The 27,906-nt window shown below is 38.0% G+C and overlaps 1 protein-coding gene across 2 annotated transcripts in view; it reads right to left on the reverse strand.

Annotated features, from left to right (window-relative positions):
- cpne2 (copine II) overlaps positions 1-27,906 on the reverse strand; it is a 291,680-nt gene that overhangs the window by 150,555 nt on the left and 113,219 nt on the right. For both annotated transcript variants that reach the window (XM_039762970.1, XM_039762969.1), the window contains exons 5-6: positions 4,370-4,441; positions 2,093-2,176 (exon numbers count right to left, since the gene is read on the reverse strand). In XM_039762970.1, the coding sequence (XP_039618904.1) occupies positions 2,093-2,176; positions 4,370-4,441 (156 nt within the window). The remainder of the gene's footprint in view (positions 1-2,092; positions 2,177-4,369; positions 4,442-27,906) is intronic.

Raw genomic sequence — 27,906 nt, forward strand, 5'->3', positions numbered from 1 at the left:
TATTAAAATACAATAGCAGCTATACACCTGTCTCCTTAAAATTAAAATAAATACAATTTACAAAACAACTTTTACAATACAATAACTTTTAAAAGATTAAACTGAACTAATAGATAACAATATCAGTTTGTAATAAATAATAAAACACCAACACAGACCCATTTTGTCATACACCTGGAACCACCCACAAGACACAAGGCACATAAAACAATCATAGAAAATGAAGCAGATAATGAATAAAAGTAACATTAACATAAATAAATTACATTAAAATTACCAAAAAGAACATAAAACAAGGATTGATTTCAACCCCAGCCAGGGGAGGAACCCTCGCTGAAACATAAACAGACTTATTAGTCTTTAAATAGATTATTAAAAAATTCTAAAATTCTTTTATTAGCCATTATGATGTAACCCTTTTGTGATATAAACAACATTTTTCCTCCAAAGTTGTGGAGCATTTCTTTTGTTATTCATTTTATTTTATTTTTGTTTTATTTTTGTATTTTTTATTTGTAGTTATTTTTTTTACATGATGTGACTTTAGAACATGTATAAACTGACACTGTCATGGTAAGAGTGGTGGCTATGAGGTTAGGGATCTGCACCTGTTTTGAATCCCGTAAATGCCAAAAGGGACTCTGCTCTGATGGGCCCTTGAGCAAGGCCCTTAACCTGCAATTGCTGAGCGCCTTGAGTACTGAGAAAAGCGCTATATAAATGCAAAGAATTAAGAACATTAATTACCTATATTTATATTGTACAGAACAGGGTTAAATCAAGCTGGCCAAAATATTCAAACAGCAAACTCTCATTATCCCTTTAAAAAAGACTGATTTCAATAGAGAGCAAAACTTTTTGACGCCTGAAGTTTTTCATTACTTTACACACCAAAAGATGACAGCAGTGGGAAATATCAGTGACTATTTTTCCTTTCTAACTATCATCTACAGTATTAAGAGGATTTATTGTGGAAAAAAATAACAGAGCAGAAAAATCAGACAAAGGTAAATATTTTTTCATGACATTTTATGAAAGCAACATGTCTTAGTTATACATATCCATCCATCCGTCCATTATCCAACCCGCTATATCCTAACCACAGGGTCACGGGGGTCTGCTGGAGCCAATCCCAGCCAACACAGGGTGCAAGGCAGGAAACAAACTCCGGGAAGGGCGCCAGCCCACCGCAGGGCACGCACACACACACCCACCACACACTAGGGACAATTTAGAATCGCCAATGCACCTAACCTGCATGTCTTTGGACATGGAGAGGAAACCCACGCAGACACGGGTTAGAACATGCAAACTCCACGCAGGGAAGCGAACCCGGGTCTCCTAACTGTGAGGCAGCAGCGCTACCCACTGCACCACCGTGCCCCCCCGTTTACAATATCTGTAAACTAAAAAGGCGCATATTAATAGAATGAGCATGTTTGCTTTTTTTTCTGAACCCACTTATTCTATTGCAATGTTGTGGGCTGCTGGAGTCCAACCCAGCAGCATCAGCTTCAAGGAAGGAACCAATTAATCTATTACACTTTCATACACACACACACGCACCCACACACACACAAAAGGACAATTTAGAATTACCATCAATCTAACATGGCTGTAGACTGGAGTAAAGCAGGGTAGACCCTGAACAAAATCCATGCTTTCGAAAGGGGAATGTGCAAACTGTGCATGGACAATAACCAGGCAAGGATTCTAACCCAGTTCTCTGAAACTATAAGGCAGCAGCAAAAATCACTGTGCCATCACAGAACCAAAAATGAGACAGAATAAAATTCAGCTAAATATATAGTATCATTAAACTATTTTATTATTTTTTTTAAAGAAGTACACAAAGCAGTGGAGATCTTTCAACGTGGGTAAAGGATGTAATGAGATGGCGTGAAGTCCTTATGGTATCAGCTGACTACAAATATACATTTATTAGAAAAAGAAGAATCTTAACTTGCCATGTTGCATTAACAACTTGTTTGTAGCCATTGTTGAAGAATAATTATGCAATCTCATAAATCTGAACTCAATACACAAAAATGGCAGTCAGGAAAGAAAAGCATATAGAATTCTAATACTGCACCTCAGTTCTGTGTACGAGCATCCATTTGCCATCGTCACCTTGTTTGTGAAACTCTAAATATGGATCTGATTTTCCAAAGAAATCCTGCAAGTGGAAACAAGTAACAGGCATTTTAAGATAGATAGATAGATAGATAGATAGATAGATAGATAGATAGATAGATAGATAGATAGATAGATAGATAGATAGATAGATAGATAGATAGATAGATACTTTATTAATCCCAAGGGGAAATTCACTTACTCCAGCAGCAGCATACTGATAAAAAAGCAATATTAAATTAATGAGTGATAAAAATGCAGGTATAACAGACAATAACTTTGTATAATTTTAACGTTTACCCCACCCCACCCCTCGCATAGTGTGGGGGAGGAACAATCTCAACAGTCTGTCAGTGGAATCGGACAGTGACAGCAGTCTGTCGCTGAAGCTGCTCCTCTGTCTGGAGAGGATACTGTTTAGTGGATGCAGTGGATTCTCCATGATTGACAGGAGCCTGCTCAGAGCCCGTCACTCTGCCACAGATGTCAAACTGTCCAGCTCCGTACCTACAATAGAGCCTGCCTTCCTCACCAGTTTGTCCAGGCGTGAGGCGTCCCTCTTTTTATGCTGCATCCCCAGCACACCACAACATAGAAGAGGGTGCTCACCATAACCGTCAGATAGAACACCTGCAGCATCTTATTGCAGATGTTGAAAGACGCCAGCCTTCTGAGGAAGTATAATCGGCTCTGTCCTCTCTTGCACAGAGCATCATTGTTGGCAGTCCAGTCCAATTTATCATCCAGCTGCACTCCCAGGTATTTATAGGTCTGCACCCTCTGCACACAGTCAGCTCTGATGATCCCGGGGTCCATGAGGGGCCTGGGCCTCCTAAAATCCACCAAGAGCTCCTTGGTTTTGTTGGTCTTCAGTTGTAGCTGGTTTGAGTCGCACCAATATACATGACATAAATACATTCTGTGATCACATCATTATCATCCTTATCCAGTTTCACACTCTTTATTGTGTGTGTGTCTAGTAAAAGGCTTGCCAATACTCAATTGTCTTCAGTATCTGTTATAAAGACCACTTTTTTCCATGATTCATTTGCTCTTTTTATCTCAGTGTCTGAACCCCAGGCTTGATTTTTTTATTTGCTTGATTATTGCACTCTCAGTATTTAACTTCATTTAAGTTCAGCAGAGTCAGTAATATCCAAAGATGTATACAGTAATCCCTCCTTGATTGCGGGGATTGCGTTCCAGAACCCCCGTGATAGATGAAAATCCGCGAAGTAGAAACCATATGTTTGTATGGTTATTTTATATATTTTAAGCCCTTATAAACTCTCCCACACTGTTAACATTATTAGAGCCCTCTAGACATGAAATAACATCCTTTAGTCAAAAGTTTAAACTATGCTCCATGACAACACAGAGATGACAGTTCTTTCTCACAATTAAAAGAATGCAAACATATCCTCCTCTTCAAAGAATGTGTGTCAGGAGCAGAGAATGTCAAAGAGAGAGCGAGAGAGAAAAGCAAACAATCAAAAAATCAATACGTGCTTTTAAGTATGCCGAAGCACCACGATACAGCAGCATTTTTTAGAGGAGCGTCCGTATCCTCTTGGCAAACAGCCTCTGAGCAAACAGCCCCTCTGCTCACACCCCCTCCGGCAGGCAGAGAGAGTGAGAGAGACAGAGAAAATTCAAACAATCAAGCACCACGCGGGAAGCACATTGTATATCATTGAGGAGTTTTATTTAATATGTAATATGTGCTCTGATTGCATAGCTTCTCAGCCATCTGCCAATAGCGTCCTTTGTATGAAATCAACTGGGCAAACCAACTGAGGAAGCATGTAGCATAAATTAAAAGACCCAATGTCCGCAGAAATCCGCGAACCAGTGCCGCGAAAGTCGAAGCGCAATATAGCGAGGCACCACTGTATTTAGTACTTCTAATAAATATTGCAGACATCAGTATTTCTATTCACATTATTATGCAATGTTTTTTCTCTTTTAATTTCTCAATATGATTGGGATTGTTTTATAATTTGTTAAGAACAACAGCAACTCGTAACTTTTACTGATAATGCCAGAAGACTACATGTGAGAAAGCCTGGCATCTGTTTAATGATTAACTGTCTAATTAATTTTAAAATATATTTTTTTTATTATCAAGTTAAATGTTAGTTAACTGCTTACATATACCACATTATTCATTGGAGAACTATAAGCTTTCCTATTTCAACTTATTTTTTCAGATGTAGCAGAAATAAAAGGGACTTACCTTTTTATCAAGTTTTCTTCCCATCATGGTAAGGCTTATTACTCTGTTATCAGAAAGTTCCTGCGCTGTTATCTGCAGAGAAAATATATTTTAGATCCTATGTATCTTTGTGTAAATAAATATGCAGCATCCTTTGTTTTGGAGTGTAATAGTACACAGCCAGTGTATTCTACTGGTTAAGGCACTAGACTATAAACCACAAGACTATCAGTTCAGTCACTGTCTTTAACTTAAAATGTTTGTGACTCAGTGCAAGTCAACTAACAGAGAAAAAAGTTACACATCTGTCCATTACCTTTGCTTGCTTATGCAATTACATCTTTTGGAAATCAACTCTAGTTGTTATGCCAGTCCATCACAACCCAGACAGATGCTCATATGCATCCTGTTTTACGCTGTCAATTAACCTGTCAAGTATGTTTTTGGGATGTTGGAGGAGAACCAGAGTATATATGTATAATTTTGCTTTTCTGAAGATCTGTAGTTGTAAAATATGTTGGGAAGTTCTTTACAGAAAGTCAATCTATAAAGTAAACATTGTTAGTAAGGTATGACAAATTATTTCTGAAATGATATTTTAGGTAGCAATTAAGTTCAAGCAATATTAAATATATCACTCTGACTTATTCATTCAATATGCTTTGCACTTGTATCTACAACTTGCTTATAAAATAGTATTCTTCCAAATATAACATTTCTACCACGAGGTATGATGTGAAAGTTCTCTGTTCCCAGCGATTTATAGCAAAAAGGATAAATCTTCTAGTTAAATACTGTACTATTTAGTTTATTGTACCAAAACAGTATTATCTTAAAAGTTGCAAAAAGTGTTACCACACCCTGGAACTTAAAAACCTCAATATCACTGAACTCCAGACATGATGGTGCACTTTTTCAGCTGACCTGCTGAACTTTGAAACTTTTTTGACGCCTTGTATAACCATAAACAATCCAGATTTTGCATGTTGCACCTGAAGGAGGTTATAGTTGCTGCACCAAATATATTTCAGCTAATTGCTACATTAATCTCTGTCAACTTTCCAGTGGTTTTGCCTAACAGAGCTGTACGTGGATAATATGCTGAATGAATCTTTAATATAAGTTAAATACAAAATAACTATATAAGTTGTAAACATTTTTTGTTTTTGTTGTGGTGGTTACTTTAATACAGTTGTGGCTAACTTTCCACAGTGCCTTTCCCAGTACTGAACCTATCATTCATGGTTCTTACTCTGCCTCCTGGACTTATATATGATTCCTTCAGGTTATACATATTGTGCAGTAGATCACCAAGATATATTTACTTATCACTATTCATTGTGAGGAGTCAACATTTACATTCAGATTTAGTAAAATTTTAAATAACAGAAAAATACAAAGAAAGGGAGGATTAGTGTAAAGTATAATGAGTACCTGCTGACTTTAGCCTAATTGGAGTGTTTATAACTAATCAACTTACAGATCTATTAAAAAGAGCACCACAGTTATATGTGCAAAGAAAGAAACCCTTTGATATATTCTGCATACCCCTCCCTTTGTTTTCTGAAATAGTTTATTCCATCAAAGCATCTGACATATTCTGCATACTCCTCCCTTTGTTTTCTGAAATAAGTTTATTCTATTAAAGCATCACAGATGTTCCAAAGTCTAACTAAAGTAGCAGCATAGTGTACCCTCACTCTTACCTTGGAATTTTAGAGCTGCAAGTCATTTTAACCTACATATACAGTATTTGTGATGAGGGGAAAGGCTACAGAATCTGGAGATAGCCCACAAAAACACAGAGAAAAGTGCAGACTCTACACAGACATTGATCAAGGTGGGTGTTGAAGCTACAAGATGTAAGGCAATAGTATTAATTAATAAGCCACTGCACTAACTCATTTGATAATTGTAATATAGTCTAAAAACTATATTCTGCTCTAAAAGCTTTGTTACTTTTTCAGTCTATATACACAGGTGATTCAGACATATCTGAAATTAAAACTTTTACACAAGATAGACAGACTTTTTCTGAAATAATGGAATTAAGTATTAGATAAATGATAAATATTACTTTATTTCACTTTACTTTCACTCCACTTATCCCAGTTAATTTTGTGAAGACAACATTCTGCTCTGGATAAAGCAAGCTATCCTATCTTTGGTAATGTCTTCTAACTCCTTCTGGGTTCTTCCACCACACACCAGTCAGTGAGTCTTGGGTCTTTCCAAGTCAACTACCAATTTGATTAAAAACCTATAATCACATGCATTCATTTTTTCATACTAGGAATAAGTTCAAAACTAATTTTTAGAAATCTGTTAATCATGCTGTCCATAGGCAGTAAATCAATAAACCCAATGTTCTTCTTGCAAAATTAATCTATTGGCTGGTCTAGAGGGGGCACCGCATCAATATGACTGCAAAAGGTACTGTGCACATAATTAGTACCTTCAAAAGAAAGTAGTGGTTAGCTGTGCTGGTGGACCTGGCAACCTGTTTCAAACAACACCAAGTAAATAAGCAAAAAGAGCATGAAGCTGAGATTTTTTACCAGGTATGCTGCCTAGCTCTGCAGGAAGGAAATTTGAATTGAGCTGTAATACTCTATAATGTAAACTTGTGCACTTGGACATATCATTAATGATAAACTGAGGGCTTCTGTTTATGTGAAGTATATGACATATGTTAACACAGGCAGGCAGGCACGCAGGAAGGCAGGCAGATACTTTATTAATCCCCAAGGGGAAATTCACACACTCCATCAGCAGCATACTGCTAAAAGCAATATTAATTAAAGAGTGATAAAAACGCAATGTAAGTTAAAAAATGCAAGGAGAGAGTGCAAGGCGGGTATAACAGTTTATAATCTTGTATAGTGTTAACGTTTACCCCCCAGGTGGAATTGAAGAGTTGCATAGTGAGGGGGAGGAACGCTCTCCTCAGTCTGTCAGTGGAGCAGGACAGTGACAGCAGTCTGTCGTTAAAGCTGCTCCTCTGTCTGGAGATGATACTGTTCAGTGGATGAGATGGATTCTCCATGATTGACAGAAGCCTGCTCAGCATCCGTTGCTTTGCCACAGATGTCAAACTGTCCAGCTCCGTGCCTACAATAGAACCTGTCTTCCTCACCAGTTTGTCCAGGCGTGAGGCGTCCCTCTTCTTTATGCTGCCTCCCCAGTACCCCACCGCGTAGAAGAGGGTGCTCGCCACAACTGTCTGATAGAACATCTGTGGCATCTTATTGCAGATGTTGAAGGATGCCAGCCTTTTTTGAAGTATAGTCAGCTCTGTCCTCTCTTGCATTAGTATTGGCAGTCCAGTCCAGTGTATCATCCAGCTGTACTCCCAGGTATTTATAGGTCTGTACCCTCTGCACACAGTCACCTCTGATGATCACGGTGTCCGGGAGGGGCCTGGGCCTCCTAAAATCCAAAACCAGCTCCTTGGTTTTGTTGGTGTTCAGGTGTAGGTGGTTTAACAAAGTCCTTGACTAGGTTCCTCTTTTCATCCTCCTGCCCACTCCTGATCCAGCCCACGATAGCAGTGTCGTCAGCGAACCTTTGCACGTGGCAGGACTCCAAGTTGTATTGGAAGTCCCATGTATATAGGCTGAACAGGACCGGAGAAAGCACAGTCCTCTGCGGCGCTCCTGTGCTGCTGACCACAATGTCAGACCTGCAGTTCCCGAGACGCACATACTGAGGTCTGTCTATAAGATAGTCCACGATCCATGCCACCAGGTATGAATCTACTCCCATCTCTGTCAGCTTTTCCCTAAGGAGCAGAGGTTGGATGGTGTTGAAGGCACTACAGAAGTCCAGAAACATAATTCTTACTGCACCACTGCCTCTGTCCAAGTGGGAGAGGGATCGATGTAGCATGTAGATGATGGCATCATCCGCTCCCACCTTCTCCTGGTATGCAAACTGCAGAGGGTCGAGGGCATGGCGAACCTGTGGCCTCAGGGGGTAAAGCAGCAGCCGCTCCATGGTCTTCATCACATGTGACATCAGAGCGACAGGCCGGAAGTCATTCAGCTCACCAGGACGTGATACCTTTGGGACTGGGATGATGCAAGATGTTTTCCAAAGCCTTGGGACTCTCCCCTGTTCCAGGCTCAGGTTGAAGATGCACTCTGCAGGACACCCCAGCTCCAATGCATAGGCCTTCAACAGTCGTGGCGATACACCATCTGGACCCACTGCTTTGCTGGCACAATGTCTCCTCAGCTCTCTGCTTACCTTGGCTGCTGTAATTGTGGGTGGGGGATACTCTCTCATATGCTGGTATCAGCAGAAGGATGGGTGGAGGATGCAGTACTCTGAGGTGAGAGTGTGCTAGGGTGGCCAAACCTGTTAAAGAAGTTGTTCATCAGGTTTGCTCTCTCCACGTCTCTCTCGATGGTGGCACCCTGCTTCGAGCTGCAGCCAGTGATGATCTTCATCCCATCCCACACTACCTTCACACTGTTATTCTGCAACTTCTGCTCCAGCTTTTTCCTCCTGTACTGCTCTTTCACCACCCTGAGCTGGACTCAAGAGTTCCTTCTGCACGTGCTTGAGCTCATGTTGATCACCGCCTTTAAAAGCCCTTTTTTTCTGGTTGAAAAGGCCCTTGATGTCACTTGTAATCCATGGCTTGTTGTTAGTATAGCAGCATTCTGTTCTTACTGGAACTACAATGTCCATACAGAAGTTATTGTAGTCAGTAGTGCAGTCAACAACCTCCTCAATGTTCTCACCATGTGACCCCTGCAGGATACCCAGTCCGTAGTTCCAAAGCAGTTTTTAAGAGTCTGCTCTGCCTCAGGGGACCACTTCCTGAATGAGCGTGTGGTTGTAGGTAGCTCGCTCACTCTTGGTTTGTAGTGAAGCTGAGCCAGAACCAGGTTATGATCTGCTTTCCCAAGTGCAAGTAGCGGGGTGGCGCTGTATGCGTCTTTAACATTTGCATACAGTAGGTCAATAGTCCTATTTCCCCGGGTGTTACAATCCACATACTGGTAGAAGGCAGGTAATGTTTAGTCCAGCGTCACATGGTTGAAGTTTCCAGAGATTAGCACAAGCGCCTGGGGGGCTGTGTTTGTACTTTAGCAACAGCAGCGTGGATAACGTCACACGCTATCTCCACATCCACCCGAGGAGGGATGTAAACAATAACAACAATGACGTTTCCAAACTCTCTGGGCAAGTAGTAGGGATGCAGACTTATGGCCAACATTTACATGTCCAGGGTTGCATCACCTTGTATTCACCGCTTCCTGCAGGTATTTGCATCTCTGTCCGCTCTAACTGTGCTAAACCCGGGTAGCTCCAAGATAGCATCTGGGATGCTAGTTGTTAGCCACATTTCACAAAAACACAACAAACTGCATTCTCTGTAGGTCCTGACATTTTTCACCAGCGCCACCAGTTCGTTGATCTTATTTGGTAGTGAGTTCACATTTCCCACGATCACAGAAGGCACCGAAAGCTTGTATCGCCACTTCCTCGCTAGCCGCTTAGCCTTTAGCTTAGCGCCGGGTCTGCTGCCACGATACCGCCTTCTTACCTCGTCAGGTAAATAGGGAACCACACTGGCATGGGCCTTTCTTCTCAGCGATAGAAGTTGACTACCTGAATAGATAAGTCTCGGCGTGTAAAAATGCATATCCAGGTAGTAAAAAGTGTCCAGGAAATGAATCCACATAAACGAAAGTGGTAGGAGTGATTAGAGAGATAGAGAAAAAGGTAGAAATATAAAGTCGTACACGGAGCTGCTGGAAAGGCTGCCACTCACAGCGGCACATAACTGACTGACTGAGTATGGGTATAGTATGCAGTTAAATAAAATATTTGTTACTTTAAAAAAGTTTCTAATTATGAATCATATTTGAATTGTGATCTCTTAAATGTACTGTACAATACCTTAAATATGCACATAAACATTGTGCTTACAGTGGTTAGCAGTGCTGCCTCACACTTCTAACATACTAGATGTTAGTTTTAGATTAAAGTCCTATCACTGTCTGATTGCAGCTCTCACTACTGTATGTCTGTTGGGTTTTTCTTTGTGGACTCGGGTGCATACCAAATTTGTGTGTATCATTTTGACTGGCAACTCTAAATTCACTAAGCATCATTAAGTAAAAGAATTTATGTGAATTTCATCTATGATAGACTTCAATTTGCCTGATGCTGCTGTTGTAGGCTCCAAAACCCCATAACAAAGAAATTAAATTAGTGAGTTGAAAAGATGGATAAATGAGCTGGGTTGAAAACATATGATTTCTAAGAATTGTCATTTTGTAGTATGTCATCCAATTTGAACCCATTTGACCAGAAACAGGTTTTGTTTGTGTCTCTCCAATACTTAATAAAAATTACAGGTTCATGCCTTAGTAAAGACCCAGGAATAACAATCAGAATCAATGGAAACAAATTATGCAACTGCCTATTGCTTTCACATTTCATTATATTCAGAAAATATGACAATTCACATTTGTGCTACATTTCCAAGATTATGCATTTTATGTGTATACAATTCAAAGATCCAAGTTACCAAGGAACTTGTTATTGACCTTTGCAGCACCAAACAGCATCTACACCCAGTCACTATTCAGGTAGTGGATGTGAAGGTGATGCACTGCTAGAAGTACTTGCCGTTCCACATCTCTGGCAGACTGGAATGGTCTTGTAGCACAGAGGATATTTATAAGGAAGGGGAGAGCAGATATTTTTTTCTCAGTAGACTGCATTCCTTCAATATGACTAATGACATCCTTTACATATTCTATGTCTGTGATAGCCAGTGTGATTTTCTATACTGTTGTGTGCTGGGCAGGTAACATCACTTCAAGAGAGAAGCACTGAAAACAGTAAGCTGTTAAAGAAGGTAGGCTCAGGTATGAGAAGCACTTTCAACCGCTGAAAGTAACAATGAAGTATAGAATGAAGATACAACAAAGCTGTCCATCTTCTCTCTGACACACTAATATCAAGTACCTTTGGACAATGAATTACAGTGGTGCTTGAAAGTTTGTGAACCCTTTAGAATTTTCTATATTTCTGTATAAATATGACCTAAAACATCATCATATTTTCACTCAAGTCCTAAAAGTAGATAAAGAGAAACCAGTTAAACAAATGAGACAAACATATTATACTTGGTCATTTATTTATTAAGGACAATGATCAAATATTACATATTTGTCAGTGGCAAAAGTATGTGAACCTTTGCTTTCAGTATCTGGTGTGACCCCCCTTTGCTGCAGTAACTGCAATTAAACACTTCCGGTAACTTCTGATCATTCCTGCAGACCGGCTTGGAGGAATTTTAGCCCATTCCTCCGTACAGAACAGCTTCAACTCTGGGATGTTGGTGGGTTTCCTCACATTAACTGCTCGCTTCAGGTCCTTCCACAACATTTCGATTGAATTAAGGTCAGGAATTTGACTTGGCCATTCCAAAACATTAACTTTATTCTTCTTTAACCATTCTTTGGTAGAGCTACTTGTGTGCTTAGGGTCATTGTCTTGCTGCATGACCCAACTTCTCTTGAGATTCAGTTCATGGATAGATGTCCTGACATTTTCCTTTAGAATTCTCTGATATAATTCAGAATTCATTGTTCCATCAATGAAGGCAAGCTGTCCTGGCCCAGATACAGTAAAACAGGCCCAAACCATAATACTACCACCACCATGTTTCACAGATGGGATAAGGTTCTTATGCTGGAATGCAGTGTTTTCCTTTATCCAAACATAACGCTTTTCATTTAAACCAAAACGTTCTATTTTGGTCTCATCTGTCCACAAAACATTCTTCCAATAGCCTTCTGGTTTGTCCATGTGATCTTTAGCAATCAGCAGACGAGCAGCAATGTTTTTTTTGGAAAGCAGTGGCTTTCTCCTTGCAACCCTGCCATGCACACCATTGTTGTTCAGTGTTCTTCTGATGGTGGACTCATGAACATGAACATTAGCCAATGTGAGATAGGCCTTCAATTGCTTAGAAGTTACCCTGGGGTCCTTTGTGACCTCGCCAACTATTACACGCCTTTCTCTTGGAGTGATCTTTGTTGGTCGACCACTCCTGGGAAGGGTAACAATGGTCTTGAATTTCCTCCATTTGTACACAATCTGTGGATTGGTGGAGTCCAAACTCTTTAGAGATGGTTTTGTAACCTTTTCCAGCCTGATGAGCATCAACAACTCTTTTTCTGAGGTCCTCAGAAATCTCCTTTGTTCATGCCATGATACACTTCCACAAACATGTGTTGTGAAGAGCAAACTTTGATAGATCCCTGTTCTTTAAATAACACCGGGTGCCCACTCACACCTGATTGTCATCCCATTGATTAAAAACACCTGACTCTAATTTCACCTTCAAACTAACTGCTAATCCTAGAGGTTCACATACGTTAGCCACTCACAAATATGTAATATTCAATCATTTTCCTCAATAAATAAATGACCAAGTATAATATTTTTGTCTCATTTGCTTAACTGGTTTCTCTCTATCTACTTTTAAGACTTGAGTGAAAATCTGATGATGTTTTAGGTCATATTTATGTAGAAAAGTAGAGAATTCTAAAGGGTTCACAAACTTTCAAGCACAACTATATTTAGCAGAGGTTTGTCAAGAAACGCTACTGATGCTCCTCTATATATCTATAGAAATATGTCTTTATATTACTTCATTATGACTGCTGTATATATCTTTAGCCAAGGCAGATTTGCTCCTTTTTAGTAACTTAGGTGGTACGTTTTGTTGTGATATATATTTATTTATTGAGCTTCTGTAAAAAGCCAAATTTGTTCTTTGGGACAAATTTAGTACTGTCTATTTGTCTGTCTATCTACTTCACAGAAACAAAATTTGGCCCTCATGACACAAAAACCATGCCTTAACACCAACGACCAAATGAATGTTAGAATTAGGAAGATGTGGGAAATTGGAGTTTCAATGCAAGCTGTTATCAGCTAAAGTGTACCGAAAGACAAAAAACAAAGGGAAATTCAATTTATCTAGCTATTGTATAAAAAAATCTTGGGACAAGACAAGACTTTTTCAGAGAGACGAGACGTGACTTTCTCAGAGAGACACTTTCATGTCCCACGAGACAAAGAGTAGATGACAAAGTAGAACGTCGTAAAGAATTCAAAAAGGTTGGTGTGACAAGCAAAGCGAGAAGGAGCCCCCCTAGTTGTTATTAAGTATATTTTCACTGACAAATCCAGCACAACAGACAGTTCTAAAAATACAGTTAAAATTACAGAAAATATTGTTTTTTTTAACATTTCGTACTGTGAATAACCACCAGGCTGCCAAGAAGTTATTAAGGCACAAAAATCACCAATATGGAAAAGAAAGGGTGAAATCTCAGAGAAGACCACAAAGACAGAGAGACAACCATTCTGCAGCAGCAGCTAATGTCTTGAATATGCCAATGCGAGTGCACAGATGTATGTTGTGTATGATGTATGCCCTTGAAGAGCATCAGACAGAACATTAATATTAGTTTGGGAGAGAAAAAGAAAAGAAGCCTACATACAATACTCCCCCAAACATACACTACTCCGCCAACATGCTAGCTGGTAGGGATTTCTGGCCCTCTGTTGAGTGAGAGAGAGAGAGAGAGAGAGAGACACAAGAAGAGGAACAACAGAGGTGGAAAGAGTTGTACACTATATGACACAAAGAGTCTTAGATATAAGTATAGGGATCATCGCTGTCCTAGAAATAGGGGTAGAGGAAGTGACTAAAGAAGTAAATGGCTCATAGGTACAATGACACCAGGGGCTGTTGCCCAAGCCTCTCTGATTCTGGGATGGGTTTTAAATATACGTCACCGCTGGAGGCTAATGGATTGCCTAATCACAGTTGTTGATAAAGGACCAAATGGCAGGAGAAAGAGAGGAAAAGAGGAGCTGTGCTTTCGTAGGGTTTCCCACTGGCTAGCCAGGGGATTAAATCTAGTGTAGGTAGGCATTGAGTGTCAGCAGGACTGTTTCCCTTTTCTTCATTTTTGCTTCAATTTACTTAATTTCTTGCTGTGCCATCTCTTGTCTATTGATATTTTTTGTACTTTTGCTATTTATCTGGGTATAGTGGGCAGCATTCTGTCAAAATACAAATATATGTAAAAACATTTTATTATGACCAACGCATTGTGATGGTATTAAAAATGAGAGAGCATTTTATTTTTATTATTATCAAGCTTTCACTTATTTCCAACTGACATGATAGGCTCCACTCACACATACATGGCAAAACTAATACTTTGCTTAAAGAAAAAAATGAAAGATTTGAATGTTTATTCTATGGGCTTGGGCTTTCTAAATGTTTCTTGATTTTGAAAAGTACAAAGAACACATTTGAGCTGCTTCAGTTTGTTTTGACCCTGTTGAAGTAATGTCAGTCTACATTTTGTAAAGTTCTTCTGGAAGTGAGGTAACTCTAATTGAAGGTTACATATTTTTAAACTTTTGCCTTTCATACATTGGTACTGTGTGTATCATTGCAGTGGAACCAGGTGTAGGTACACAAACCAAGTGGCTCATTTTGATCTCATAATGCATCTACAAAGCCTAATTGCCCTATTTATCCTTTGCATACTTCTGCTTTGTTCTTTGTTTCCTATTTCAAAATGCCAGTGCATTGTAACAATTCTTCTCATTGTAAGTGTATTTCTGCTGCTAGGCTTCTACTGGGTGATTCAAGGGGTAGCAGTGGAGTCACACAGAGCAGTATATCAGATCTCCTGGTTTCAAACCTCCATAATTTAAATGTTTGACTCTTACAGAAGACACTCCTTTTTTTAAAAAAGGCACTATTAATAATTACAACTTTTACATAATTTCCTATTTAAAACAATGATTTCATGTGTTTATTATATATGTACTAACGACAAGTCAAGCAAAATGACACTTTTTATTGGCTAACTAAAAAGATTACAATATGCAAGCTTTTGATGCAACTCAGGCCCCTTCTTCAGGCAAGATATCCACCTATTTGTTTGAATCATTTACCTTTTTCAAGAACACAGACACGGGGATCCAATGTCGATCCTGGCAGCATTAGGTGAAAGATAGGATATACACATATCTGACCAATTTAGAGTCAACAATTAACTTGACACACTCAAGTGGGTTACAAGAAGAAAACTGATGTATTCCAGAGAGATGAAGAATGTCATGTATAATCAGTATTCTGTTTTTCTACTTAAGGGTTAGAGGCATGGATCAGGATAGAAACACCTGACTTAATCGATCCTTAAACCCAAAAACTTTACCAATGTTCTTACTATAGGATGACAAAGTTTAGGCAATGAATATTGTGAAATGTAACACCGACTTGACAACTACTATCTGCATCCCTTAACAGGATTAAGCAGGTTAACTAGGATAAATGAATGTGTGACAAGTGCTTCTACTGTATATACAGTATGTATAGGTTTGTCAAAGCATATTTAAACATAGAAATTAAGAGAAAATTACTGATTAGAGTGGACAAAAGCATTAATAAAGATCAATGTGGCAAGAACTCGAATGAGAGGGCAAAAAAAAATACTTCAGGGAAAAAAATGTGCTTATGACATATGTGATTCATGTGATTTCTTTCAGAGCAAGACCATGACAGGAATGCATGCAATTAATACTGCCTTATGATATAAATGGTATAAAAAGACTTCTCATTTCTACTACTGGTGAGGTCTTGTAGCAACACATTTTGGGGCTTATCTAAAATTATAGTTTTAAACCCATCTCTCATCTAAGTAAAATGTAGAGTCTTGTGAATTATGGAGTCTCTTCCTTACACTTTACCATTAGTCACACAAGAGTGTGAATGTATACATTCCTTCTCAAAGGCGGCTTCTGTTAAGCTCATGGCATTGTGTCTGGCACTGTTGGCCTTGGGCTGTAAATGCAGTCCGCTGAAATATTAACTTGCCAAAAGAACAAGAATATGGAACTATATGGTATATTACTCTTTGTCTATCCAAAATGTTAAAGTTTTTTACATATTATATGGAAAAATGTGACAACTCCAAGTACAGTACATAATAAAAACAAAGGACATGCAGGTACAAAGACTTACTGCTTTATAATAACTATATTAGCACAAACAAAATGTTTAATAACATTTGAACAAATAGATGAGATAGCACAAAATCAAGGATAAGCAAAAGGGTTCTAGAGACATTTGAAGCTAAGGGCAGGCACAGTATGGTGGCTAACATACACAGGCAAATGTAAACACAGAACATGCCTACAAGAAGTTTGCTACAGTTCCGTTCCGTTCCGTAGGTTTGCTAATACTCACAATGAGGTAAGTATAATAATTTCACTTTAGCCCTATCATAAATTAACAGACACTGATTGTCTCACTAGCTAATCAGTCTTCCTCTGTTATCTTTGCAAAGTCTTCCTCTGTTATCTTTGCAAGGTCAGTGGAAAAACTGTTTTAAAACTAATTAACTTATTAGGTAATTCTATCAATTTTCAACATTTTCCAGCAGACCTACAGTAAATAAAAAATTGAATATAAAGTTTTTAATGACATGATAGTCTATCATGGCTGATATAATACTTTAATTTTCAGTGTGTGTAATTAGGATATCACCTACCACCCTCAAACAGGATCTGGCAACTCGGAAAATGGTTTTTCGCTCAAACTGGTCAATGTAAACAGTACAAGCTTGCCCAGTGTTTTATATTTCTTAAGCAATGATATGCCAGATAAGGATTGTTTTAATGAATTTTCATTGAGCACTTGCACTGGGGATAACTGTACAAGAAAATGGAAGCGGATTTCACATCCAATAATTTGCAGTCTTATTTTTCCTTAGGATGAAGTTAAAACTCTACTCTTGTAAGGATACTACATTACAACATATGACACATTTTGACATCATACCCTGACATAACTAATGTATCTGGTAACAGACAGCAAGACGGTAACTGTATGACCACTTTGGAAAAAGAACACGGGTTAAGATCACTAAGCACCTGGGAAGGAGTGCAAAATCCATATAGGAAGTCAATGTGTACCTCTAGTAAGATATGCATATGTCATAAGTAAACTCCCCAAGGGTACCAATGCCCCTGCAAGAATCTTTCAGTATACTAGGAAACAACAGAGAAATCACACTAGGAGCATAAGGAACCTTCTTGTCACAAAGATAAAACTTGTCAAGAGAGGAGGAGAGAAGGATATCTAGACACTGCCTTAGATACTCATACATTCAAAAGCTGTTAAAGTCTCAATAGTACATGACCACCAAGGACTACAAGAAAATGCTCTGACCTGGTGGTCCTAAAGTTTCAAGGACATTACTTTGACATCAGAAGTGATTTTTGACGAGAAGCAACCCTAGGATGGGGTTTCAAGACTGCTCACTGGCTGACACTGAGATTCCAGGGAGAATGTGAGCAAAACCTTATTGAAGGGTATAATATGAATCTAGGATGAGGAAATAGATTAGATGTAATCCACAAGGTGGGAGAAGGTAGGAAAGCCACCTGACTAGTCACTATATAGTTAGGCCCAGTGGAGCAGCTAGATTTGGCTATTTTTGTCTATGAAATGGAAGACTCACAGTATTCTCTTTATAATCACATACACTTGCTTGTTCTGTTTTAAAATACATGGTTTTGCATACATTTATTATCTACACTGGAATTATTTCAGTTGAGGGGAGTCATTTATTCATTCATTTTCTGCCTGTAGACAGGCCCTTGTCATGAAATGGCAACTGCAACTTTTCAGGTAGTCTAACTTTTCACACTCTGGTATTTTCTATTCTCTTCAATACTCGTAGAACCATTACCTGTCTTCCAAATGATTTTTCTCCTCTAATCTCCCTTCAAATGATCTCTATTAGCAGTCCATCATGCCTTAGTGCATGTCCCAGTCATATCCTCTGTCATATTTGATTTGTTCAAATCAATGTCCTTTCCTCTACTGCTTTTTTCAGTTACTTGCTTATTACTTGTCCCTTCTGTCCAGCCTATCCTTTGCACTCTTCTCCAAATCTACATCTCAATATGTTAAATATCATCTTTCCTTAGCATGTAATTTATTGCTCAATAAAGCAAGACACTCCACACTAGTGCTTTTACCATTCACCTTTCTCAGTACTCTATTCAACTCACTCATTAATTCTTTTGTTTTGATCTTTAAAAATGATTACTTTCTTTGCACTATAACCATCTCTAATGATTTAACTGTCAAGATTTTCAATCTGACACAAATGTTCTACTAAATTCTACTTAATTCTTATGTGCAATTCATTATATAATTTCCTTCTAATCTTCATACCTTTTGTCTTGTTTATGCTAAATTTTAAAGTTTTCCACTGTGATATTCACATTCAACAAAATTTGTAGCTTATTTCTACTCCTTACTATTATGCCTTGTTTATCTGGTGGTTCTGAGGCTAGGGATCTGCACTGGCAATTGGAAGGTTGCTGGTTCAAATCCCGTAAATGTCAATAGGGACTCTGCTCTGTTGGGCCCTTGAGCAAGGTCCTGAACCTGCAATTGCTGAGCGCTTTGAGTAGTGAGAAAAGCACTATATAAATGCAAAGAATTATTTCTGTTTTAATTTTCCCTTGGGGACAAATAAATGATGTATGTACAATATGTATCTATTTTAATACCACCATTTATTCCTATATCCATATTCTCTAGCTCTTCTCTCTTAATTGGCTCTGCATCAACATTAAACAATGGTGGTGAGATAAGACAACCTTGCCTTAGTCCTCCTCCAATTATAAAAAAGTATGCTGTTTCCTTACCGAGTTTCACTGTTACTGTCTGTCACGTAGCAGAGTTGATGTAAATCTTTGATATTTTCAATCTAATCCTATACACTCGAAGAGATACATCAGTTTGATCAAATTTACTATGTCAAACGTCTTCTCGGAAAACAGGCAAAGACATACTACCCATGCTCAATGCCTCAATTACTAATTATTCTCAGCATTCATTATTGCATGTCTTGCTCCTGTACCTCCTTATTCCTGTACCTGAATATGAATTGGTCTCCACTAATGTATTCTTCTACTTTCTTCTCTATTATGTTGTTTTTACATTTAGTGGAGCTTCTAAGGTATTAGATATTAAGATGATGGAGAGAGAGTGATGGTGATGCTTGATCTCATTTTGTTTCTTTTCCAAAAGTATTATGTTTTCCAAAAATTCATCAGGCCATTTTTGTTTAGTGCATATATTTTTATACAGGGTCACTAGTTCATACTCCTATTCCTATCATTTTCAGCATTTCAGATGCTTCTGACTTTCCTTCCTTCAAATGCTTTAGAGCTTCAGTTGCGTCTTCAAGTAACAATATGCTTTCACAATTTTTTCATAATTGCAATTTTTTGCAACCAGATAAAGTAGGTTGGATAATGGAGTGATGGATGGATTTTTACTGAAGCAATTACATGAAATACATAAAGAAACAAGAATGAATATGAATAATAAGATAACTCCAGTCACAACTCTGAGGAACAGTAATATACAAAAGAGAGATAATGCATGTGTGATAAAACAGAGATGGCAGCAAAACTCTGCTGGACTGAAAAAGAAAATGCCACAAGGACGAAAGAACCCATTGCTACTAACTACCAACAGACATCTGGTCACCCACCAGACTGGTGACCAAGAACCATTTCCTGCTATTAAAAAGAGATTTTCCATTGATCCTCACTGCCAAGAGCTCAACAATAATCAATTTATATAAAGAAGATTTCCAAGAATCAGCACAGAAAGAAAAAGGATTTTACAGATAGAGGCAAATGTCAACTTTGTGGCAATGGTATAAAAAACAATAACCTCTGCTGTGTTGGATTAAGAGAGAACACGGAAAAGCCCAGGAGGAGAAACATGAGGGGTTAGAGTGAATTTGGACAAAGAAGATCAATGAGGGAGAGTCTGAGTCAAAAGTCTAATAGGGAGCGACAGAGGGGCAGTCCCGAAACATGTGGGGAAAGGTTAAGTGGTCAGTGGATAACTCTACTGTAAAATGTTTACAAAGAATAAGATATAAGTGATGGACAAAATTACACTGACTATGCTGATGACTGGGCTTCCTAGAGAAAATAGTGATATTCTTTACTATTGAATGCTAGGACAACTTGATGGAGGATCGGAGATCATGTTGCCACATTATATAAAAAGTCAAGTGCTAATAGGATTCTATGTGCAATAGAGCAACTGTTCTTTTTTGAGAAAATGCAAAAGATGAGGTAGAAGAGCTGCAAAAAGCAACACTCCACATATCCTAAAACTGATCTCAACTAAAGAAAAAAAGAGGAAAAGATGGAGAGCCTGAAGTCCTGAATCCTTAAAAACATGACCAAGGACAAAACCACTGATACGCAAAGCTTCATTATAAAAAATGGGGTATGTAAATATCAGGTGGGGTGGAATTTAAATGCTTCCCTACCTGGTGGCAAGTTTTCAAAGCATAAGTAATAAATGGATCTGTGTTACAAAGAAGACTCTTTAGTCTTAGGGTGGTAAAGGAAACAATGTTTGTGGGAATGGAGGAAAGCAAGCTTGTGTTCAATAGGAAGCCTAGTAGAATTAACAAGGGTGTCAAGCTAAAGACAGACCTAAGGGTACAGGTCGAGATAACATTTAATACAAGGTCTTTTGATCTTCCAATGAAATCGAGATAGTAGTGATCTGACTTTGGAAAAATATTTGTTAAGAGAGAGAGAGGGGGGCATTAAGCCAGCAGTTAATAATGGGAACTATATTCATTTTAACAATAGCTAAAAGGAGAGCAGAAATATAAAGTAATGGCAGACAGGTAATCTTTGATGTTTTAAGGGCACAGTGATAAGTGGAGACAACTACATTCTACACCAAATAATAAATGTCAAAGTTGAGATATTAGAATGAAAATGTCACTGGGATGAAATAATGGAGAAGGGAGTGTTGACATAGACGGTTTAAAGGGAGAAGAACAGATTTGGACCAGTTAATTTTGTGCCACAAAACGGTCATTATCGGCACTGAATAAATCAAGTACATGTCAAAATGCTCAAGGGAGAGATTAAAAAGGAAAGGGAATAAGGACATCCTTTAGGTCCTCAGTGAATTTGAAATGGTTGAAATATGTCTGAAATCATACAGATTATTGCATAAAGGGATGAATAAAGAGTTTTAATTAAATTAATAAACTCGGCACAAGTCCAGTTCATACAGTAAAAAAGTCAAAAACAATGTCTAAAGAAAGAAGTGTGGCTGGGAGGATAAAGTGGGTTGCTACATCAATTGAACAAAGAAGACAACAGATGTTTTCAGCTGCATGATGTGCTTGAATAAAGCCAATTTGATCAAGGTATACTAGTTTTTGTATGACAGTTTGTGAGCAGAGAAGAAGTTTGGATATTAAGTTGACATCAGAATTTATCGAGAAAATTGGAAGTTAACTCAAACAGTTTAATTGGTCTTTGCCGTATTTAGACAGGAGAATAATCAATATTGTATTGATTGAATAATTCATATGGGCTGAAGAAGTGGCAGACTTCAGAATATGAAAATATGGACTAGATAAATAAACGTTGATAAAACTCCATTTAGGCCTGGCAACTTCCAGGTGCTCATAGAATCTAGGTCTTCCTTAAGCTTTGACATAAACAAAAAACAAACCTAAACAGGAAGCCTTCTACTCGGTTGGCCTAGGTACAATCTGGTCTGTTAAAAAGACATTAATGTTAAATATTAAGGAATGTTAATTTTCCATAGACAACTCAAAATAAAATACAAAAAAAAACACTATTCATGTCACAGGGTTTATTTGTACAAATTTGTGATTTATTTTTAATAGTGGAATAGATGCAAATGAGTAATTTGTCTGAAGCTTGACAGCTAAAAATTTACATGCGGTAGAATATACAGAATATCTAGACCTTGTGTTGGATTTCAAACTTAATTCTTGCACAGCTTGATTTACTAATGACTTATATTGATAATTAATCACAAGAGGGAGCCCGCATGTTCTAAAGAAAACAGGCATGTTTTGCTCACAGCAGTTTTCTTTCTTTTTGAGTGAGCCATGCAGCTAGATAAGAAATGCTGAAACTGCCTAATAGTGCATTGAACAGCTAAGCAAACAAAGGCAGGATCATCCACTGTACTAGAACTAATAGATACAAATCCTTTCATGTGAGCTGCAATTTTCTTGAAAGAAATAAACATTTTAAAGTAAAATGTATTATAGCTCCAATAAGGGATTCAACGATGAAGAAGGGAAAGAATCAAAATGGAAAGAATACATCTGTGGTAACAGAGAGTATTAGATACAGTACAGTACTTCATAACAGCAGAAGAAAGAGAGTAAGAAAATGAAAATGTAATTGAATCTCGATTGGGAGTAATGCCAAGAGAAGTAAAAACTATTCTTTGGTGGAGGGTTTAATTAAATGGAAGGATTCAACTAAATCAAAGAAACATTTGCATAGAGCAAGGGGGAAATAGGGTAAGCAAGGATACAAGGGAAAAGGGTATTTTTCTAAAACAGCATTCATAAAAGCATTAATAATTTAAAATCTTTAAAGCGATGAATTTGATTAATCAACGATATCTTATATGAAAGTTGAAACTGTGTGGAACTATATCTGGAAGATAAAGCTTTATCTTTACCCCTAATCTCAGTGAGAAGACAGCAGAATCTGCAAAAGGAATTTGAACCTAAATTACTACAAGTTTTGCTACACAACAATGATCACACCACATTTGTGAGAGTTTGTCAAGGAGAAAGCCACCATTAATGCTTACTAATTAAGTCAAGGCACAACTTTACTTAAATCTTAAAACTAAAACTTTACGTAAAATTTTAATCCTTGTAAAAAAATCTTTTGTGGCATTATTCCAAGAAAGTCAAGGACAATATAACTTTTGGTATATGAGCTCCTTAGTGATCCTCCTATGAGAATGACAAAGTGATGAATTGATCCTACATAAATCTCTTCATGACGTTACAATAACTTTTTGAGAACATGCCTGGTTCTGGAAATTGCTTTAAAAGTAAACACAGGGTGGAGTTTTGTCCTGGGTTAGAATCATAAACAAATATGCCTTGTGTCACAGTTATATTCTGGGCAACAAAACAAAATTGCTCAACCAACAGTGCAGTCTAAAATTAAAGCTCTTTGCTTCCTTTAAATGAACATATCATAAACATATTAATTATTAGCACATCTTTTGGTTTAATTAGGCTACAGCTTGTTTTTGTAATTCTGTTAAAAAAAATTCATTTTTCATTGACATTTACTGTTAGGTAGCTGGTGACATAAACACAACATTGATTTAGTTCTGGTCAGCATAATTTGTTACTGAAATGCTATTAGCTCAAGCTAATGTAGTGACTTAATACATGGCTCACTTCTTCCAAACCACTATAAGTTGTCCTTTCTGTCAATTAGCTGATACTGAATGATCTGAAAGTACACCAGAAGCATATGAGAAAGAGATCAAACAAACTGTGAAATACACATTCTTGTTATGTTACATTGGTGTCACATTTAAATTTAAAATTGTTAATAATAAAAAATGTTTTTTGCTGGGAGGTCAGCAATGTAGCCTAACCAATCTAAACCATATATTCATGAGTTAGGAAAATAGCTTTGTGACTTTGCAATATTATTCATCATGAAGGTCCATATCTGGAGGTCACAGATACTACTTATGAAACTCTGAAAGCACAGATGGTTGGTGTGTACCTGTAAATATCTTGGACAAGTCTTTGCCTGCCACCAACTTGTCCTGGTATAGGTCCATGTCAAAATGTGTTGAGCTGGGGAGACTGGGCCTGTCAATGCCTAAGAACAGTTTGTACATACATTCTCAGGAATGCCTAAAGGTATTATTATTATATTAGGGGGCTTTGCCCCCTGCTCGTTTCACTCGCCAACCCCTGTGCCTGCGCTACGCGCTAGCCTCTTTGCGGTTTTGTCGCTCATGTATGGGGATGTGGGTGTACAATTTAAACAGATTTTTATTTTCATGGGAATTGTTACTTATGCATAATAGAACTGTTTTACATTACAGCGAGTAATTAATAATATTAAAAAATAGTAAAGTGTAATAATTTGAAAGTAAATTATGTTTCATGTTGCATTAGAGTTATTCGTTGCGTAATACAATTTTGCTCTGTTTGGCTGTGAAATTAAAATGCAAAGACTTTTAAACTTTAGTAAAAACAGTTTTTTGAATAAAATTTTTGTCAATATCACATTGAATTTTGATTCTGTGTTTGGACTTTCATCGTGACAACACAACATATAACTGCCCGTTTTTCTTTCTCTCTATTAAATAAAACGACTTTTTCGAATGTTTGGCTCTGAGAGTTGTTAATTGTCTTTACAAAAGTTATTCTAACTGGAAACTGTTAACGTTTTAATATGAATGGTATATCAAGATCCCTTTTGTTGTGTAATGTTATGACTTGAAAAAATCTCATGGCCATAGTCTCATCCTGTGGGACCCAAAAAAGTCTTGTCTCATCGCAGGATTTTTTTTATATAATAGAGAGATATATTATACTATATACTATATTAATATAATAACACTATTATGGTATTATTATATATTATTATTATTATAGACATTATTTTTTATTGCATGTCCTGGGTCTGTCCCTGTGCGGTATTGTAATTTCATCCTTTTGTAATTCTTATAATACAGTACACCCCCAAAATTCGCAGGAGTTGCGTTCCTAGAACACCCACGAATTGTGAAAAACCATATATTTTGGATGTGGTTAAAAAAAGCCTATTTTTATAGTTTTAACCAGGGGTGCCCAATACGTTGATCGCGATTGACTGGTAGCTGGTAGATTGCTTTGCATTCAAAAAAATTTTTTTTAAAATCATATCATATCATATCATATATCATATATCCTCCCTATGGCATTTGTCACTTGATTGACATACAGGGCGGCCAGTCTGAGATCTCTTTTCTTCTAACACACTGGTCATCCCGCACGTACGATCAAACGTGCGAGTTACTGCAAAACTCTGGTTATCTAAGTGATCTAGTTAGCCTTCCAATTTATATCGACTAAAGAAGGCATTTAAAAAAATATTTGTTGGTTATGAGCTGGATGTGGAATTGGAAGAGGATTTTTTTTCTCTCACAATGTCATAATCGAATGCGTTTGTCTGATCTGTCAATCTATCATTGCTATTTCAAAGGAGGAAAAGGTGGAAAGGCACTTTCGAACTGTACATAAAAACTACGAAACTGACTTACTTCCGAAAAGTGATCTGAGAAAGAGAAAGGAGAGGGAACTAAAATCGCAGTTAATCGGACAGCCGTCATTTTTCATTCGGCTGAATTCAAAAGCAAAGGCAGACACACCAAAGCATTGTTCCAGGTGAGTCACTCGATCATTAAACATAAGAAGTCCTTCCAAGATGGAGAGATGATAAAAGATGCCTTTGTTGAGGCAGCTGGCTAGGGAGAAATTCCTGCTGAGATTTCAAGACCCTTGGCCGGAGAAAAAGGAGTTTCTCCTTGTCATTAAACATGCAGAATACAAGCAACTTAATAACGATCAATTGCCACTAGACATGGCATTTTTTCTGACCAACATGTTGAATGAGCTTAATTTACAGCTGCAAGGAAAATACAAAACCATGGTCAATATGATTAGCTCAGTTAATGCTTTCAAACGAAAAATGCAACATCTGTCCTCAAAGGGTTGATTTGGGGAACATCCAAAACTTCGCGTCAGAGCTGGAGACGCAATGGAAGACATGTGCGCAACTTGACAGCATATGCTACACAGAGCAGATTGAAAATTGTCAGCCAGACTTTATCTAATGGAAAAAAAGTAACGATTCGAGTGTTGCCCAATGTAGTGGAGTAAGAGTAGCGTTTCTTCTTCACAAATGTACTCAAGTAAAAGTAAAAAGTATATTGCAGTAAAACTACTCTTAGAAGTACAATTTTTTTAAGTAAATGTAACTCGTTACTACCCACCTCTGATACTCAGTATATATATATACATACAGTGCTTTTTCCACATTTTGTTATGTTACAGCCTTATTCCAAAATGGATTAAATTTATTTCTTTCCTCAGAATTCTACACACAACACCACATAATGACAATGTGATAAAAGTTTACTTGAGGTTTTTGCAAATTTATTAAAAATAAAAAACTGAGAAATCACATGTACATAAGTATTCACAGCCTTTGCTCAATACTTTGTCGATGCACCTTTGGCAGCAATTACAGCCTCAAGTCTTTTTGAATATGATGCCACAAGCTTGGCACACCTATCCTTGGCCAGTTTCACCCATTCCTCTTTGCAGCACCTCTCAAGCTCCATCAGGTTGGATGGGAAGCGTCGGTGCACAGCCTTTTTAAGGTCTCTTCAGAGATGTTCAATCGGATTCAAGTCTGGGCTCTGGCTGGGCCACTCAAGGACATTCACAGAGTTGTCCTGAAGCCACTCCTTTGATATCTTGGCTGTGTGCTTAGGGTCGTTGTCCTGCTGAAAGATGAACCGTCGCCCCAGTCTGAGGTCAGGAGTGCTCTGGAGCAGGTTTTCATCCAGGATGTCTCTGTACATTACTGCAGTCATCTTTCCCTTTATCCTGACCATTCTCCCAGTTCCTGCCACTGAAAAACATCCTCACAGCATGATGCTGCCACCACCATGCTTCACTGTAGGGATGGTATTGGCCTGGTGATGTGCGGTGCCTGGTTTCCTCCAAACGTGACGCCTGGCATTCACACCAGAGTTCAATCTTTGTTTCATCAGACCAGAGAATTTTCTTTCTCATGGTCTGAGAGTCCTTCAGGTGCCTTTTGGCAAACTCCAGGCGGGCTGCCCTGTGCCTTTTACTAAGGAGTGGCTTCCGTTTGGCCACTCTACCATACAGGCCTGATTGGTGGATTGCTGCAGAGATGGTTGTCCTTCTGGAAGGTTCTCCTCTCTCCATAGAGGACCTCTGGAGCTCTGACAGAGTGACCATCGGGTTTTTGGTCACCTTCCTGAGTAAGGTCCTTCTCCCCCGATCGTTCAGTTTAGATGGCCGGCTAGCTCTAGGAAGAGTCCTGGTGGTTTCAAACTTCTTCCACTTATGGATGATGGAGGCCACTGTGCTCATTGGGACCTTCAAAGCAGCAGAAATGTTTCTGTAACCTTCCCCAGATTTGTGCCTCGAGACAATCCTGTCTCAGAGGTCTACAGACAATTCCTTTGATTTCATGCTTGGTTTGTGCTTTGACATGAACTGTCAACTGTGGGATCTTATACAGACAGATGTGTGCCTTTCCAAATCATGTCCAATCAACTGAATTTACCACAGGTGGACTCCAATTAAGCTGCACAAACATCTCAAGGATGATCAGGGGAAACAGGATGCACCTAAGCTCAATTTTGAGCTTCATGGCAAAGGCTGTGAATACTTATGTACATGTGCTTTCTCAATTTTTTATTTTTAATAAATTTGCAAAAACCTCAAGTAAACTTTTTTCATGTTGTCATTATGGGGTGTTGTGTATAGAATTCTGAGGAAAAAAAATGAATTTAATCCATT

This window comes from Polypterus senegalus, chromosome 9, assembly GCF_016835505.1.
Source record: "Polypterus senegalus isolate Bchr_013 chromosome 9, ASM1683550v1, whole genome shotgun sequence".
Taxonomy (NCBI): Eukaryota; Metazoa; Chordata; class Cladistia; order Polypteriformes; family Polypteridae; genus Polypterus; species Polypterus senegalus.